The sequence below is a fragment of the Rhinatrema bivittatum genome, chromosome 1 (assembly GCF_901001135.1).
Source record: "Rhinatrema bivittatum chromosome 1, aRhiBiv1.1, whole genome shotgun sequence".
NCBI lineage: Eukaryota > Metazoa > Chordata > Amphibia > Gymnophiona > Rhinatrematidae > Rhinatrema > Rhinatrema bivittatum.
In genome coordinates this window covers 155506382-155522457 of record NC_042615.1, presented here as the reverse complement: position 1 = coordinate 155522457, position 16076 = coordinate 155506382, and the positions used below count along the sequence as shown (strand labels likewise).

Genomic DNA, 16076 nt, shown 5'->3' with positions numbered 1-16076 from the left:
TTTAAAAAGGCAGGCCTGCCAGCCCGAGCCCTCACCTCAGTGAAACAACTGTTGGCCCTGCTGGCTGAGCCCCTCTCCCCAACACAATAATTAGAAATCATTGCTGGCACGTAGGCCGCACAAGCCACCTCTTTCCTCCCCCCCTCCCCCCAAATTGGCAAAATAATTAGGAAGGCCCTCTCCAGAAGGCCACCTTTCCTTTCCTCCTCGGTCGTGAATGATAATTCCGATCTCCCGAGCACAATAAAAGATTTGGCAGGGTTCCGGACGGGTTGACAGGCCAGGGGGAGAGGGTGGCCTTCAGGTGGGTGCCTTCCTACTATTTAAGTGATATTCGGACTGATGCTGCCCAGTGGGATATATTAAACTCCATCATGGAGTGATAACAGCCCATGTTGAACTCCATAAAAAATATAACCTCCAGCACAGTATGTGTGACAAAACCAGAATTTGTACAGGATTGGTCAGTTAAGCAGCCTGGCTATGTGAGGCCATGTGTGTGTCTGGATTCATTGCAAAAGAACAAGAACGCCCCTCTTTCCTCAGATACATCCTTCCAGTCAGTTGGCAATGACCAAATCTTGGTCCTTGGAATCAGAAAGCACTTCAGGGCATACATTTTGATCAACCTCCTGTAAAATGAATGTAAAGAAACTGAGATCACTAACTCTTAGGGTCCTGATTTTCAAAAATATTTACACACTTAAAAAATGGGTTTTACACATGTCGATGCACTTTACCTGTATTGAAAAATTGTAGCTATTGAAAATTGCTGCAATAGAGGTTTAGTTACACATGTAAATCTTTTTTAAAATTGTACCCCCTTCGCATGGCCTTCAGTTAGAACCTAGCATTGTCACTGCCTCTGCGTTCCGCCCTGCATGGAAAGAACCTCGTTTTCACGCTGTCTTCCTTCCATCTTTCTGCCCTCTGACCTAGGGTCCTCTCACCCTGCCAGTGTTCCGCTTAAGGTTCGGAACTCCTGGCGGCGCTCCCAGTTTTTCTCACAGTCAGGTAAACGCTGCGTCCTTTCCGTTGTGCCCTCTTTCTGGGCATCGGAAAGTGCTTTTTTTTTTTTTTTGGCACATGGATGATGACTCTAGTGTTTGTAGCTGCCCTTCCTGCTGCTTGTGTAGAAACGCACCTGCTCCTGACCCACAGCTGGCAGAGAGCTGTTTTACCTTGTGATGTCACCAAATATAATGCTGAACTTCAAAGTGGAGCATGAGATTTTACAAAAGGATATAATTTGCCTGGTTCATTTTTCTTTCTGCTGTTCATCTCCTGAATCTGAGTGCTGCTGTCTAGTGTGAGTCAAGAAAAGTGGTCATTCTCCCATTGGTGACACTTTAGTAGGCTTTCCCTTAGAGAAATGTGCTGGCCTGTGCTCTGCTTTTTCTCCTCCCTATTAAACAATGGAGAGATCGATTAAGCTACAGGGGCAGTGTGTGTCAGGCATCGGGCAGGGTGCTGTGTACTCAGTTGTAGGGAATCAGTCTGGCTAAGCAGTACCATTTCTGGTAGGAATAATCAGCAAAATACCAAGAAACTTTGATTTTTTTCAATATAAAAAGCTAAATTCTTGTTAACAAAATACTAATTGGCACTTAAATACCTTGGGCTCAATTCACCCAAATTTGGATGTTTCTGGAAGAAAGTTATTTGTCAATGTCAGAAAATAAAAAGAATTTTATCCTTTAAAAAAAAAAAAAAATACCCACAATTCAGATGTTTCCTATCCCAGAAAAACAAATGTAACCCTTGAGTGGGATTTAAAGCTGATGCTGTCCCCAAAGAAATAAAATAGACCCTAACTGCAACCAGTTGGCCATGGATAGTTTTTCACTTCTGAGGTCCAGGTTTCCCTGGGGGGAGGGGGAGGGGAGCATAGCTTCAAGGCTCTTTTGCATTCACCAATGTGCCCAGCTCTTTCCCATCTCTGTAAACAGCACTGATAATCTCCACAGTCAATAACAGCAACGATCACACTGAGAAGCAATGTGGTTTCCAACTTCTTTACTGATAGTTGATCAGTTGAATGATTCTTTACAGCACTTAGATTTTCAAATAAAATGCATGAACAGTAATGAAGAAGAAATATTAATAAATGTGTGACTGCACTCTTCTAGCAAAGTGTTTTTAATTTATGGAGGCCAATTCCTTAACAATTGATCTTCTCCTCCTTTCCATTAATCAGATTGAAGAAAGCAAAATCCTTCTTCCAACTCCCAAATTCCTCAGTCTTCTCCCCACTGTAGAATGGTTAGAATTTAATCCCAATTACTTAGCAGAACACAAGTCCCAATTCTCATACCTCTCCTGCAGTCGTCCTCAATGTCTTACATCCCCTTCCAAAAGCAGCACTGGGCACTCTCCTCTCAAGTGCCACCCACCTGAGCCAGTAGGAAAACACAACTCCCAAACAATACCTTCAACTCCTCCTCTCAGTCAATCCATTCCTGCTCGGGCTCTTCCCAGGTGAAAGACGCCTCTTCCTCCCAGTGGATTGGAAACTCGAGTCCCTGCTACCAAGGGGTACTCTGTTCCAAAAGGAACAAAAATAGACCAACCCGAAAAGGGGGAAAAAAAAATAAACAAGAGACAGGAAGGGTGGAAAAACTCCCTTGTCTCCCAAACTGAGAGGATAGTTACTGAAGGAAAAGCACTCAAGTGTGGGACTCCTGTGCGTCGGGTCACTGACTGATCGATCCACTGGAGGAGAGAGAGCGAGCGAGCAGCAGACTCGTCCCCTACCTCCTCATCTAACTTTACACAGGGACACCCCAAATCCTCTGGCATCCTTTGGGGGGGCTGCATACTTGTGGCTGTTGACCCCTTTAAACAAGGGTGGCCCCCACAGACCAGAGGCCCGCCATATTTGGGGGAATTTAATGCCGTGGTATTTTTCTTTGTGGTATTTTACCCTGTGGAAAAACACCACGGGAATCGCAAAGCAGCAGCGATCATTTACCGTGGCTATGCGACTCCCGCGGTGTTTTTCCCTCAGGGGAAAAATATCACGGCTTAGCGAGTGAGTCCTTGTTTGTACGTGAGGCAAAGGGAAGCGAAGTGGCTTGCCTAAGATCACAAGGCATGGTGGTGGGATTTGAACCCTAGCTTGCCTGGTTCTCAGCCTGCCGCTGCTCTAACCACTAGATTTACTCCTCGGATGCCCTGGCAGCTGAGAACTGACAATATCGAACAACCTAGGAGAGAAGGAAAGAGATTCATCTATCTCGCACATCAGAGTCATCCTTCGCTTTTAACGCTCGTCTGCCTAGTAATGTAACAGAATTCAAGCCTGCTTGGGAAAGCGTAGGAAGGGGGTTGAGAGGTTGAACTCAGGTGTCATGCCCTTGAGAGCAGAGCAAGGGAATCGGTGCTAAGGAGAAAAGGGGGAGGAGGAATAGCCTAGTGGTTAGAGCAGTGGGCTATGAACCAGGAGACCAGGGTTTGAGTCCTGCTTGTGACCTTGGGCAAGTCACTTTACCCTCCATTGCCTCAGGTACAAAAACCCAGAGGTATTTCTCTGGGGATAGAGAAATACCTACAGTACCTGAATGTAAACTGGTGTGATATCTCAATTGAGATCAAATGTCAGTATATAAAAATAATAAATAAAATAAATAAATAAGAGAATAGATAAAGGAAGCACGAATTAGCAGTCCTGGAAGCCATGGGATAGCTGGTCTGATAGCAGTAGGCTACGGTGCCACATAAACCATTTAGTCCAGTGCTGACAAGTTGGTGCTGGCCAGTTACTGCCCAGCAAATCTATGAGGCTGGAGGGTGGGGTTGGGGTTGGGGTTGGGGCTTGGTTTGCTGTTTAGATTATTACAAAGCTTTATGACCGGCAGTGTGGACAGGAGCAACTAGGCAAAGTCAGTGGACTAATTGGTCTTTTTTTCTGCCATCATCTACTATGTTACTGTGAGTGTTAACTTGTCCATATGTTGGATGAAAGAGAAATGACTGAATAAGAATATAAGAGCATAAGAAATTGCCATACTGGGTCAGACCGGTCCATCAAGCCCTGTATCCTGTTTCCAACAGTGGCTGATCCAGGTCATATGTACCTGGCAGGATCCCAAGGGGGGTAGATAGATCCCTTGCTGCTAATCCAGGGATAAATTTGACCAAACCTTTTTTAAACTCAACTACATTAACTATCTTTACCACGTTCTATGGCAAGGAATTCCAGAGCTTAATTGTGCATTGAATGACAAATAAATTTCCCCAATTTGTTTTAAATGTTCTACTTAGTAACTTTAGTGTCCCCTAATCTTTGTATTTTTAGAAAATGTAAATAACGGATTCACATGTATCCATTCTATTCCACTCATGATTTTATAGACCTTTGTCATATCTGCCCCCTCTTCTCCAAACTGAAGAGCCCTAGCCTCTTAAGCCTTTCCTTACAGGGAAGCCATTCTATACCTTTTTATCATTTTAGCCCCCTTCTCTGTACCTTTTCCAGTTCAACTATATATTTTTTGAGATGCGATGACCAGAATCTCACCATGGAGCAATACAGAGGGTGATATTCTCCATTCCTTTCCTAATAATTCTGTTTGCTGTTTTGACCTCTCTGCACGCTGAGCTGAGCATTTCAGAGTTTTGCTCACAATGACGCCCAGATTCTTTTCCTGAGTGCCAGCTCCTAATATGGAACCTTAGATTGTGTAACTGCAGTGCTGGGTTATTTTTCCCTATGTGCATCACTTTGCACTTATCCACATTAAACTTCATCTGCCATTTGGATGCCCAGTCTCTCAGGGTCCTCCTGCAGTATGCTTATGATTTAACCACTCTGCATAATTTTGTGTCCTATTGCTACCTAATTCTGAGAGTTATTGACTATTATATGTATGGTCATGTATGATGATGTAGATGTGTTTACTTAAAGTTGGCTCTTGTGACTACCCCCCTCCCCCCAGTTCTGTGGATAGATGACACTAGAAAAGGAATATAGAGGGAAAAAGTGAAGGCCTGTAGAAAATGTATACCACTCAAGTATAAATAAGAGGTGAAGTTGCCCTGGGTAAAAATTGCTGCATCTAAAATGGCTAAATGTATATGTGTACGTTCACTTCATGCCTGCTTTTAGCCAGGTTAAAAAAAAGTTCTCTAGCATGTTTTGGTGGAGGAAGTAAGACAGCATTTGTGTTTGGTTTTCAAATAGGCACATGCTGTGTTCCCTCCATCAGCCGCCTGCAGAAAGAACCTGCAATGTATACGCACAAAACAGTGCCACTAATTTTCTAAGGGAAAGCTACCCCTACAGTAGCCTGCAGATATCTATGCTTACCATGCAGATAGATGGACTATTCAGAGTTGCCCCCAAAGTGGGGTTTTAGAAAGCGAAGCCCTGCAATGTCATGTGGGAGAAGTGGTACTGTTTTTGTAAAAACGCTTTTGCCTGGGACGTTAAAGACAGTGTTTAAGAATTTTGGGCCTGATTTTAAAAGGTACGCCCAATTTTATAACGTGCATGCATGTTATAAAATCCAGGGTTGGCGCGCGCAGGGGGGTGCACAATTGTGCAACTTGCGCGTGCGCCGAGCCGCACAGCCTTCCTCCATTCCCTCCGCCCCCCAGCCCTACCTAAAACCCTCCCCTTACCTTTATCCTATAAGTTGCGCCTGCCTCCAGGCAGGCATAGGTTGCACACACCGGCCAACGGCCGGCCCGCGATCTCAGGCACAATGGAAAATGGCCGCTGTGCCTGGAGGCCCCGCCCCTTTTTTCAAGTCCCGGGACATAGGTGCATCCCGGGGCTTGCGCTCGTCACCGGGCCTATGCAAAATAGGCTCTGCACAGGAGGGTTTTAAAATCTGCCCCAAAGTGTCTGTTCTTGTCTATCAAAATGGAAATCATAGAAGCTAGACAATTGCTGTTGGGCTCCAGCTCAGACTTAGGACTGCCTCAAGCAGCAATAATTGTATTTAAGCCGAAAAGCTATGGGATGAGGTAATTAAAACATGTGCTTCTGTTTGGTTAAGCCAGTGTTTGTGGGCATGTCGGTGGGCAGAGTACAGGGCATAAATGGAGCATCTATGTTGGATTTCCTCTGTTCCTAGTGTATTTTTTAGGCCATGACAAATGTTCTGGTTATTTTTTATGTTTTAACAAATATCTACTCTTACGACAATTGCCGCTTGGATTTTTCTTGCTATTCACTCTCCAGAGGGCACAATATATTTGGGTGAATTGAGTCTCTTATTGACATTCTTTTCCATCTTTTCAAAGGCAGCGGCATTGACCAGCATGGCCACATAAAGTGCCATTAGAATCCAAGCCTGCCGCTGCTCACTGCTTTTCAGGGCACAGCCAGATTTCTTGCTCATTTTGACAGGGATTCCACTGGAAGGGTTACTGATTCTTGTGAAGTTGTGTCCCATCGTGTCCTGTCACCAGAACCTCTGACACACACTTCAACTGTAGCACAGTGATATACATCCAAACCTGCTAAAATAATCCCCTGCTCTCCAAAAGATGTAGTTTGTGGCTAGATTAGATATTCTAATTACTTTGATATGCTTTCTTTGGCATCTCTTGGTGGAGGGTACAACTTCATTTTCTAATTTGTTTGATCATGATTTGTTTGCTTGTGGAGGAATTTTAACATAATTAGCACACACAAAATTACCTTTTAATTAAGACACCAATATTGGTATTCTGATTATGGGCTGCAAGAATTTAGCATAGTAATTATTACCTTCTTTCTCCTTTCATACAGTGGATTCCAATAGCAGTGAGAAGTCGGCTGTAAGTATCTCTCCAGCACTACTTAATTTCATTTAATGTAGACCTGATTTGGAGCCATTCAATGTGATTTATCAGAGCCCAGGTGGTTTATTTGTTCAACGCTTTTGAAGCATGCAGACTTACTGCTGCATCTTAGTAACAAAATGCCTTCTGTGACAAATTGAAATCCTGTACGTTAAAATAATTCTTTCCATTCTGGCTGCAATTGACTCTCATAGGGAAAACTGGCTGTAAGATTCTAGCTCATAACCCCACAAGAGGATTGTGGATGTAATGTGAGAGACACCAGGGCCAGATTTAAGTTTCAGACAAACAATGTACAAAGAGCCTGTATGTCAGGCTGGTTGCATGGTTTTGAAACTGTGCATTTTCAGTCTACAGTTTCAGTAAGGAGAAAATGCCCACAGGCAAAAAAAAAAAGGTCGTCAAAATCTTCGGAAAAAAGCGCTGTGGAAATTGTATCCCAAAGAACTTAATTAAAAAATTAGGCAAAGGCTCCACACGCGCCCTTATGCCAGTATCTCCCAACCTAGTCCTGGAGGCACACCCAACTGGTCTGGTTGTGAGGATATCTGTAATGAATATGCATGAGATAGCTTTGGCTTTCCATTGTAAGCAAATATATCTCCATGCATATTCATTGTGACCTTCCTGAAAACCAAGCTGGTTAGGTTTGTCTCCAGGACTGAGTTGGGGGAGTCCGCCTTAGTGTTGTGGTAGAGGTTTTAGCCAGTTGATATGATATTTAAACCATGCAGTATGTTTTCTATTGATGTAATTTCAGGAAGTACTTCATGTACATTATACTTCATACAAGTCACATTTTGTGACATTTTACATTTACTCATTAAATAGCTGCAAGCGCCAAATTGATAAGTTAATCAGAGCCCATCAGCTTCCACTAACTCGCAAAATACATAAATTCCAGTGTATAAGACTGGAATAAGAATCAACAAATACATAGTAGGTAGTATTTTTTTTTTAATTGGACTAACTTAATACATCTGTGACCAGCCTTCGAGAGTTATCCTCCCTTCAAGAAATCGGTGAGGAAACGGCACAGTTATACTGGGTTTAAATCAGATTTTAGGTTCTTTTAATTGACTGTATATAGTATCTACTATGAACTGTATATATGCAATGCACAGTCTTCCCTTTTCCTACCTAATGTCCCCTACTTCCTATCTGCTTACTTGCAGTCCTACCTTATATCGGTATATCCTGTGTGGATGTATCCATTACTTATGTACTTGCAGTCCTACCTTATATCGGTATATCCTGTGTGGATGTATCCATTACTTGTGTACTTGAAGTCCTACCTTATATCGGTATATCCTGTGTAGATGTATCCATTACTTATGTACTTGCAGTGTACCTTATATCGGTATATCCTGTGTGGATGTATCCATTACTTATGTACTTGCAGTCCTACCTTATATCGGTATATCCTGTGTGGATGTATCCATTACTTATGTACTTGCAGTCCTACCTTATATCGGTATATCCTGTGTGGATGTATCCATTACTTATGTACTTGCAGTCCTACCTTATATCGGTATATCCTGTGTGGATGTATCCATTACTTATTTACTTGCAGTCCTACCTTATATCGGTATATCCTGTGTGGATGTATCCATTACTTATTTACTTGCAGTCCTACCTTATATCGGTATATCCTGTGTGGATGTATCCATTACTTATGTACTTGCAGTCCTACCTTATATCGGTATATCCTGTGTGGATGTATCCATTACTTATGTACTTGCAGTCTACCTTATATCGGTATATCCTGTGTGGATGTATCCATTACTTATGTACTTGCAGTCCTACCTTATATCGGTATATCCTGTGTGGATGTATCCATTACTTATTTACTTGCAGTCCTACCTTATATCGGTATATCCTATGTAGATGTATCCATTACTTATGTACTTGCAGTGTACCTTATATCGGTATATCCTGTGTGGATGTATCCATTACTTATGTACTTGCAGTCCTACCTTATATCGGTATATCCTGTGTAGATGTATCCATTACTTATTTACTTGCAGTCCTACCTTATATCGGTATATCCTGTGTAGATGTATCCATTACTTATGTACTTGCAGTGTACCTTATATCGGTATATCCTGTGTGGATGTATCCATTACTTATGTACTTGCAGTCCTACCTTATATCGGTATATCCTGTATGGATGTATCCATTACTGATGTACTTGCAGTGTACCTTATATCGGTATATCCTGTGTGGATGTATCCATTACTGATGTACTTGCAGTCCTACCTTATATCGGTATATCCTGTGTGGATGTATCCATTACTGATGTACTTGCAGTCTACCTTATATCGGTATATCCTGTGTGGATGTATCCATTACTTATTTACTTGATGCCTTGTTACTTTATGTAGTCTGCCTTGGCAACCCCACCCCATGGAAAAAGCAGAATCTCAAATATATAAAATAAATTGTTAAATAGCTTTAATGGGAAACTCTGTGCTCATAATTCAAGGCAGATTATGCATTGAGTTGAACAATTATTTTATGGCCTAAGAGAGCTGTGAATGAGCTTCTTTTGAAGACTATTTTTACTGCTGCTTGGAACAATCCTGTCCGTGGGGTGGGGCAAATGCCCGGCCCCATGCTTTGATATTAACAAGCATTCCACCCCTTTCTGACATGAACTTCTCTCTCTTGCCTTCCACTAACGGAAGAGGAGAGCAGCACTTCTTATCTTCACAGGCCCTGCCAGCCTCACATGATAAGACTTCAGATTGAAGTTGGCAGAAGAGAAGGCAGGTTCAGGCTCTCTTCCTGCCAGAGGGTGGAGGGGGAAGGGAGATGGCGGTGTGCAGAGGATCATACATGCATTGGAGATAGGGTTATCTTGGGGGACATGGCAGAGAAGCACACAAGTGTGTTAAGGTGAGGGAAGGGACCTTGCGCGCGCACACACACACCCAGGGGTAGGCCCTGTTTGTCCCACCTGCTTAATGCCTGTGCTAATAGAATTTCAAGACTTCAGTTACCAGCACTATATTTGTAGTAAGTGGAAGGACACATTGCTATGCTATATGAATGTCTGCTGTATATAAACAATTAAAAATCTGCTACCACTGGAACAGCTTAACTATTCTTTGGATAGGGGAGCTTAAAAAATAATCTAAAATAACTCTCTTTAATATTTATACAAGCCGTTAAGCCCGTTAAAACGGGCTACATCCCTCTGTCTCTCACCTCCCCCTCATTCTCTCTCCCCTACCTCCCTCATTCTCTCTCCCCTACCTCCCTCCCACCCACTCACCCACTCCTCCCCAGCCTCCCTCTCCTCTCACTCAGTCCCTCCCTCCCACTCAGTCTCACTCACTCCCTCCCCCTCTCTCCCTCTCACTCACACTCAGTCCCACTCACTCTCCCTCCAGTACCAACTCCCTCCCTCCCTCTCCCTCAGTCCCACCTCCCTCCCTCCCCTCTCCCTCAGTCCCACTCACTCCCCATCAGTCCCACTCCCTCCCTCCCTCTCACTCCCCCCTCACTCAGTCCCTCCCCCTCACTCAATCCCTCCCCTCTCACTCAGTCACTCCCCTCCCACTCTCTCTATTCGTCCTCCCACTTAGTCGTCCCTCCCTCCCTCCCTCTCTCTCCTCCCTCCCCCGCTACCGCCGCTACCGCTGCCGCCGCCCGCTGCCGCTACCGCCGCCGCCCACCACCGCCGCCCGCTACCGCCGCCACTGCTGCCCCGCCGCTACCGCCTCCCGCGCGCCCGCTACCGCCGCCGCCCCCGCTGCCGCTACCGCCGCCACCCGCTACCGCCACCACCGCCGCCCGCTACCGCCGCCGCTACTGCCCGCTACCGCTGCCCGCTGCCGCTGCTACCACCGCTGCCGCCATGTTTTTTGGTTTTTTTTGACGCTGCCTAAGACTGACGTGCTCGCCCGCACATGCGCAGTAGAGCTGCTCTCTACTGCGCATTTGCGGCACGTCGGTCAAGCGTCGTTTATCTAGTTAGATAATTTCCTGATCACTATACCTGCCAGATTATTCTCCTCATTAACTCCGTTCCTCCAATCTGGAGCAGCCTCCCTCCTCCATTCCTAAATCCATTCTTTCTCTCTACTTTTAAATCCTAGTTGGAAGCTCTACTTTTCTTTCCTGTCTTTGACTCTTCTCCATTATCCATATCCCAATCTTTGCATAATCTGGTGTTGAAGTTCACTGTGCTACATCTCATTTTTTTCACCACCTCCTTGGACATTTGCTTTTTAGTTCTGACAGTACCATTAGAGAATTTTGAAATCCATTAGTGTGAAATAAAATTAAATGGTGGAAACTTAAGTGTACTCTGACTCCTGTATCTCAATATAGAGAACTTGATAATTCTAAGATTTGTTCACCCTTTGCTGTTCATTTATGGTTATATCTTATGTATATCAGATACATAAGATATTATTTAGGTATAGATTTTATTCTCATTGCTGAAAATCAAGCGACCATAAACTCTCATTCCTAGTGGGAATAAAGTAGCTGTCATTTCCAATTTGCTGGAGACCGAGTTAAAGGTCCTCTAGGTCACCCAAGTAAGGTTATCAATAGCATATGTAGTTTAGTATTAAAACATCATAAATCCTTAAGCACGAATGCCACAATGTAAGTGAATTTCCATCTTATTAATGAAATTCAGCATCTGTTATAAATCAGTACTGTAGTGAAGGATTCAAGTTAATCCAACAAGGTAAATGGTACTGAACTCCATGTTCTGTTGAGCGCCATGTGGTACCAATAGCTCCAGAAGATGTGGAACAGCTGAAATTATTGGAATCTGGTATTTTGAACAACTGTTAATAAATTCTCAAAAACAAAATTCAAGTTTGTAGATGGTATTGAAAACAGTGCCAAAATCCTAGGATACAACTTGGGTAGTAGATCATCATACGTGGACCCTGAAAGCTTCAAAGACTTGGTTTAATATTTGTCTTCATTTGCATTTTAATGATATACCGCAGTCTGATAGTGGCTAACCTGTTAATTCTGTATTCCTTCCTTCAATATGTAGCATCAAGTCCTAACGCCTTCAGTAAATGCATCAAAGCACTTCAACTTCTGGGCATGGGACCCGGAAGAAGAACGCAAACGTCAGGAGAGATGGCAGCAGGAGCAAGAACGGTTACTTCAGGTACGTATTGTTGGTGCTTTCAGCATTACTGTCCTAGTAACGTTAGAAGCTGCGGGCATCGTGGCACTAGTGAACCACAATCCCTGAGTCAGATTGTCTCCTGTCAGGATACTGGGGGGAAATGTTAAGGTTGGGGTGAGGGAACGGGGGAGAGGAGAGGCTCACTGAATTTATATTTTGCAGAAGTGGGGAAGGGGCAGGGATAGCCACACCGAAAGGGACATACTTTCATTTTTAAGTTTCAATGGGAGGGGTTTGGGGGTAGGCTGTGCCCATTTCAGCTGGGGGTCAAGGAATTGGACTGGAAGCCCATGCAGGACATTTTTTTTTTTTAACTTCTGACTCTTAACTGGTTTTATTCTTTTGAATGTAGCTGGTTAAGATGAAACTTATCCACATTCGGCTGGATACATTTGTCTACTTCAGTAATAAAGTTATCCAGCTAACTTAACCAGACAGAAATGAAAATAGGCTAAGTTAGTCACATAATTTAGATACACACACACTCTCCTCCCGAATGCCTTTTTTTTTTTTTTTTTATCCAGCTAGATTTTAGCTGGATATTAACTTAGGATAAAATCTAGCCAGATAAGTGGCTCAGTATTCAAAAAGTAAACATTTAGTTGGATAACCTCTATTTCCAGTTAGCCGAACTCTCAAGATCAAGCTCAGTTTAACATGATCATGTTGCTTAGCTTCCCCTTGGTAAGTAACATGCTCACATTAGTAAGTTAACACCAGGTCCTAATTAGTACAAAATAGTAAATAGTGAGGAGGGTTAACATGCCATGTTTACTGAGCACTCGGTAAACCCCCATTTGCATATAACATTCCTTCATATGTATGCACGGCCTCCTATATTTTTGCATTCTCACAATATCATCTTCCAGGCCCACTTTAATATGCATGGTGAGGCCTTTCTGTAGAGCTCACTATTTTTTGATTGGACAAGTGGGCCTTGATATGCATGTTCAAGTTTATTCCCAGGGCCTCTTAATGTTGAACAATTTCGGTAAAAACCATGTTTTTCTATGCATCCTGCAAAATAACCTAACCCAGTCTAAAGTATTTGAGTAGGATTTTATAATTTGCTTCCTTTCTTACCAAGCATGTACGGAAACAACCCTTGGAATAGCATTTGAAAGTTATCCTCACTTCAGTGGTGTCAGTTTATTATCATTTTGAAAATGAAATCACATGCAACAAATTAAAGATAGCTAGAAACAGATTATGTAGAGAAGAGAGGAAAATGAGTAGTTCAACTTTTAAGGAAGAGTTTTAAGATCTTTCTGTGGTTAATCCCATGTTATTCCAGGCCTTGTGGTCTGAGTGCTTGGGGTTCCAGTACTTTAGACTGGATGGGAATGTATTGGGTTGGGGATGCTCTGTCCCTTGAGAAATAATGGGAATGGTGGTGGAAGGATAGTGGAACTCATTGTGTTTCACTGTTGCATGAGAGAGGAGCCTGTCTTACAATGGTAGCAACAAGGTGGAGAGGTTGGGTAAAAGACACAAGCAGGGGGAGAGTTGGTTTTGGTTTAAGTATCTGAAGTTGTATGCTTATTCATCCAAAATGGTAGAGAACCAGAGAGGAGGACAATTAGGCAAACTGGATGGACCAATTAGTTCTTCTCTTCTGTCATCTCCTATGCTACTGAGTTGTATGGTTATTTAAACCATGAGTAGAATTCAGCTCATCTCTCATATAATCAAAGGAAAGAAAAAAAAAATGAACCCAGCTCATCAGCTCAAGATACTCCAAGTGAAAATAAGGTTTGCAGTTTGTGCTAACTCCAGCACCTTCTGCCATATCCAGGAGAGATTTCCATATAGTTGTATAATCTGGTTGTAGATCTCTTCCAAAAACTGCTAGCGTGCATTGCAAGTATATAACCATGTCATGGGAAATGGCGATTTAAGAGAAGCCATCGTGCCTTACTACATAGTCCTGTGCTTTAAAGTCTCTGTGAGACACAAGGGTTTTAAAGTGTGGCCATGTGAAGTGTCCTGCTTTGACTGGCCTTAAATTCTGTGATAGGAGAGATACCAGAAGGAGCAGGAGAAACTGAAAGAAGAATGGGTGAAGGCACAGAAGGAAGTAGAAGAGGAAGAGCGTAAATACTATGAGGAGGTACGCAATGAGTGCAAACTGTAAGAAGTTATTGTGCTCTGATAAGAAGTGTCCCATATGTGTGTGTGTTGTATGTATTTGTATGCCGGCTATGTAGCCTTGTAGCTCTGTGCTGTTCACAGTATCTCTAGATTTAACACTGAAAGCCATGTTGGGTCGGTAGTGATCAAAAGCTGCTCAGCTGCGTGTGAAATATTAGCTTGCTCTCTCCAGTTCCCAGATGCGTGAATACACGTACGAGTCCATGAAGTTTGGATACTGCTGCATCGATGCTGGTTTCTGACTTCTTCCCTTTGAAGGCAGCGCAGGTTTGCCTTCAAAGGGAGGGGAAAGGAAAGAATCAGACAGGTTGAGGTAGAACTAGCTGGTTGAAGGTTGGGTTTGACTTGAAGTGCTGCCTGGCTGGGTTTTCTTGTTGGAACATGGGAAGAACAACTTTTAAAATCATTTACAGATGTAAATCAGCTCTCCAAAATTTGCCCTCCCTCAATGAGGCTAAAACTGTGTGATGTTTTTTCAACACGCCTGCTTTCAACCGCATTTTAAGGTGGCGTTCCTGCAGGCGTGTTTTAGTTCAGGGGAGGAAAATAATGCAAATCTACACGTTCTGTTTTCTACGAAAAGAGCACCTGCACAAAACGTAAGCAAAAATGTCTGCGGATGCAAGTTTGAAAATTGGAGCAAAGTACACATGGACCTGGTCCCAAAATGCACAGTTTGAAAATTGGGCCCATAATTTGTATCTTTGCAAAAGTGAGATTCCAGGCTTTCAGAGGGTGATTTTCACAGCTGTTAACCTGTGTAAATAGTAATTTCCCAGGTAAACTGACTGGAAATGTCCCTGCTTAATCTGGTTAAATGTGCATGCGGGGTTTCATAGCGAGAGGAGCTTATATTGTGCAGGATCGAAAAATAATGTGCGTAGATTGTATTTTCAAATCTACACAAGCTGTTTGCCATTGAAATTTTACCTACAAAGCAAGCATGTAGCTAGACCGTTCCTTTAGTAATGCAAGACACATTTTTATAAAGTAAGCAAGCTAAGAGAAATCTTCATTTAGATGGTTTTGATGGGATTAAAAATCAGAAGTGGTGGTTAAAAAGAAAAAAAAAAGGGGGATGGTTCTCGTTCTCTGCAAAGAGCCGGCTCTAAGAAAGATAGTGGCTGCCTTATCTATTCCTGGTTCCCACCCGAGGTTTGTAGACGATGAATTGAAATGATTAAATATATCTTTAATGTATTTTTAAATCCACTCTTTTGGTATCCTTTTCACTGAATCCTCCAGTACAGCATTCTAGTAGCTGTATTTGTCCTGAAGAGAACTGGAGCCCTTTACAGTCTGTGATTCCTTTAAAGACGTTATAGTATGGGAGCTTCTGAGGCCACCCAATTCCTTTTTCATGTGACTTCTGATGGCGGGACCCTGGGCGGTCTCCAAAGCTCATTTGCTACATGCTTTTCGTGTTGGTCCAAGAAAAGATATCAAGATTTTACCACACTTTTGGAACGGCATCTCCATGTAGCGTTAGTTCTCATCACAAAATGCTCAGTGTTTGTAGGTTCCATTCATTTTGGAACACACCTTTTTGTAGGTGAGGTATCATCTGTCTTGTCCTTTCATTCATACACGTGTATCAAGTGCGGACACATGATGAGAGAGACAGACACACGGAAGTGAAGGCAAGCCCAGGGAGAAGCCAGCCCAGGTGCAGGGCAGGTACTCACTGCGGGGGCCAACCCAGGCCACCACACCTCCACCCTACAATTCCTCTAGCACCATGCCAAAACCTTGCACTTCCCTCTCCTGCGGTCACCCTGCAGATATCTCCTGCATGGCAGTAGAGGTGGCTCAGCAGGCCCCAGATTGCACCTAATTGTGCAACATAGCAGCGTGCATTTCCCCGACATGTTTATTATTAAATATTTTTCCAAGTTAGACTAAGCTATTCATTTTGAGAATGTTACGATATATTTATATGATCGTAAAGATAGGACCGACTCCTCTT

At 43.2% G+C, this 16076-nt stretch overlaps 1 protein-coding gene across 15 annotated transcripts in view; it reads left to right on the top strand.

Annotated features, from left to right (window-relative positions):
* Window positions 1–16076, top strand: part of LIMCH1 (LIM and calponin homology domains 1) — a 692462-nt gene that overhangs the window by 629021 nt on the left and 47365 nt on the right. For 14 of the 15 annotated variants that reach the window (XM_029588796.1, XM_029588757.1, XM_029588740.1 and 11 more), the window contains 3 exons: window positions 6740–6768; window positions 11819–11938; window positions 13977–14069. In XM_029588796.1, coding sequence (XP_029444656.1) covers window positions 6740–6768; window positions 11819–11938; window positions 13977–14069 — 242 coding nt within the window. The remainder of the gene's footprint in view (window positions 1–6739; window positions 6769–11818; window positions 11939–13976; window positions 14070–16076) is intronic. The other variant, XM_029588765.1, reaches the window with a different exon arrangement.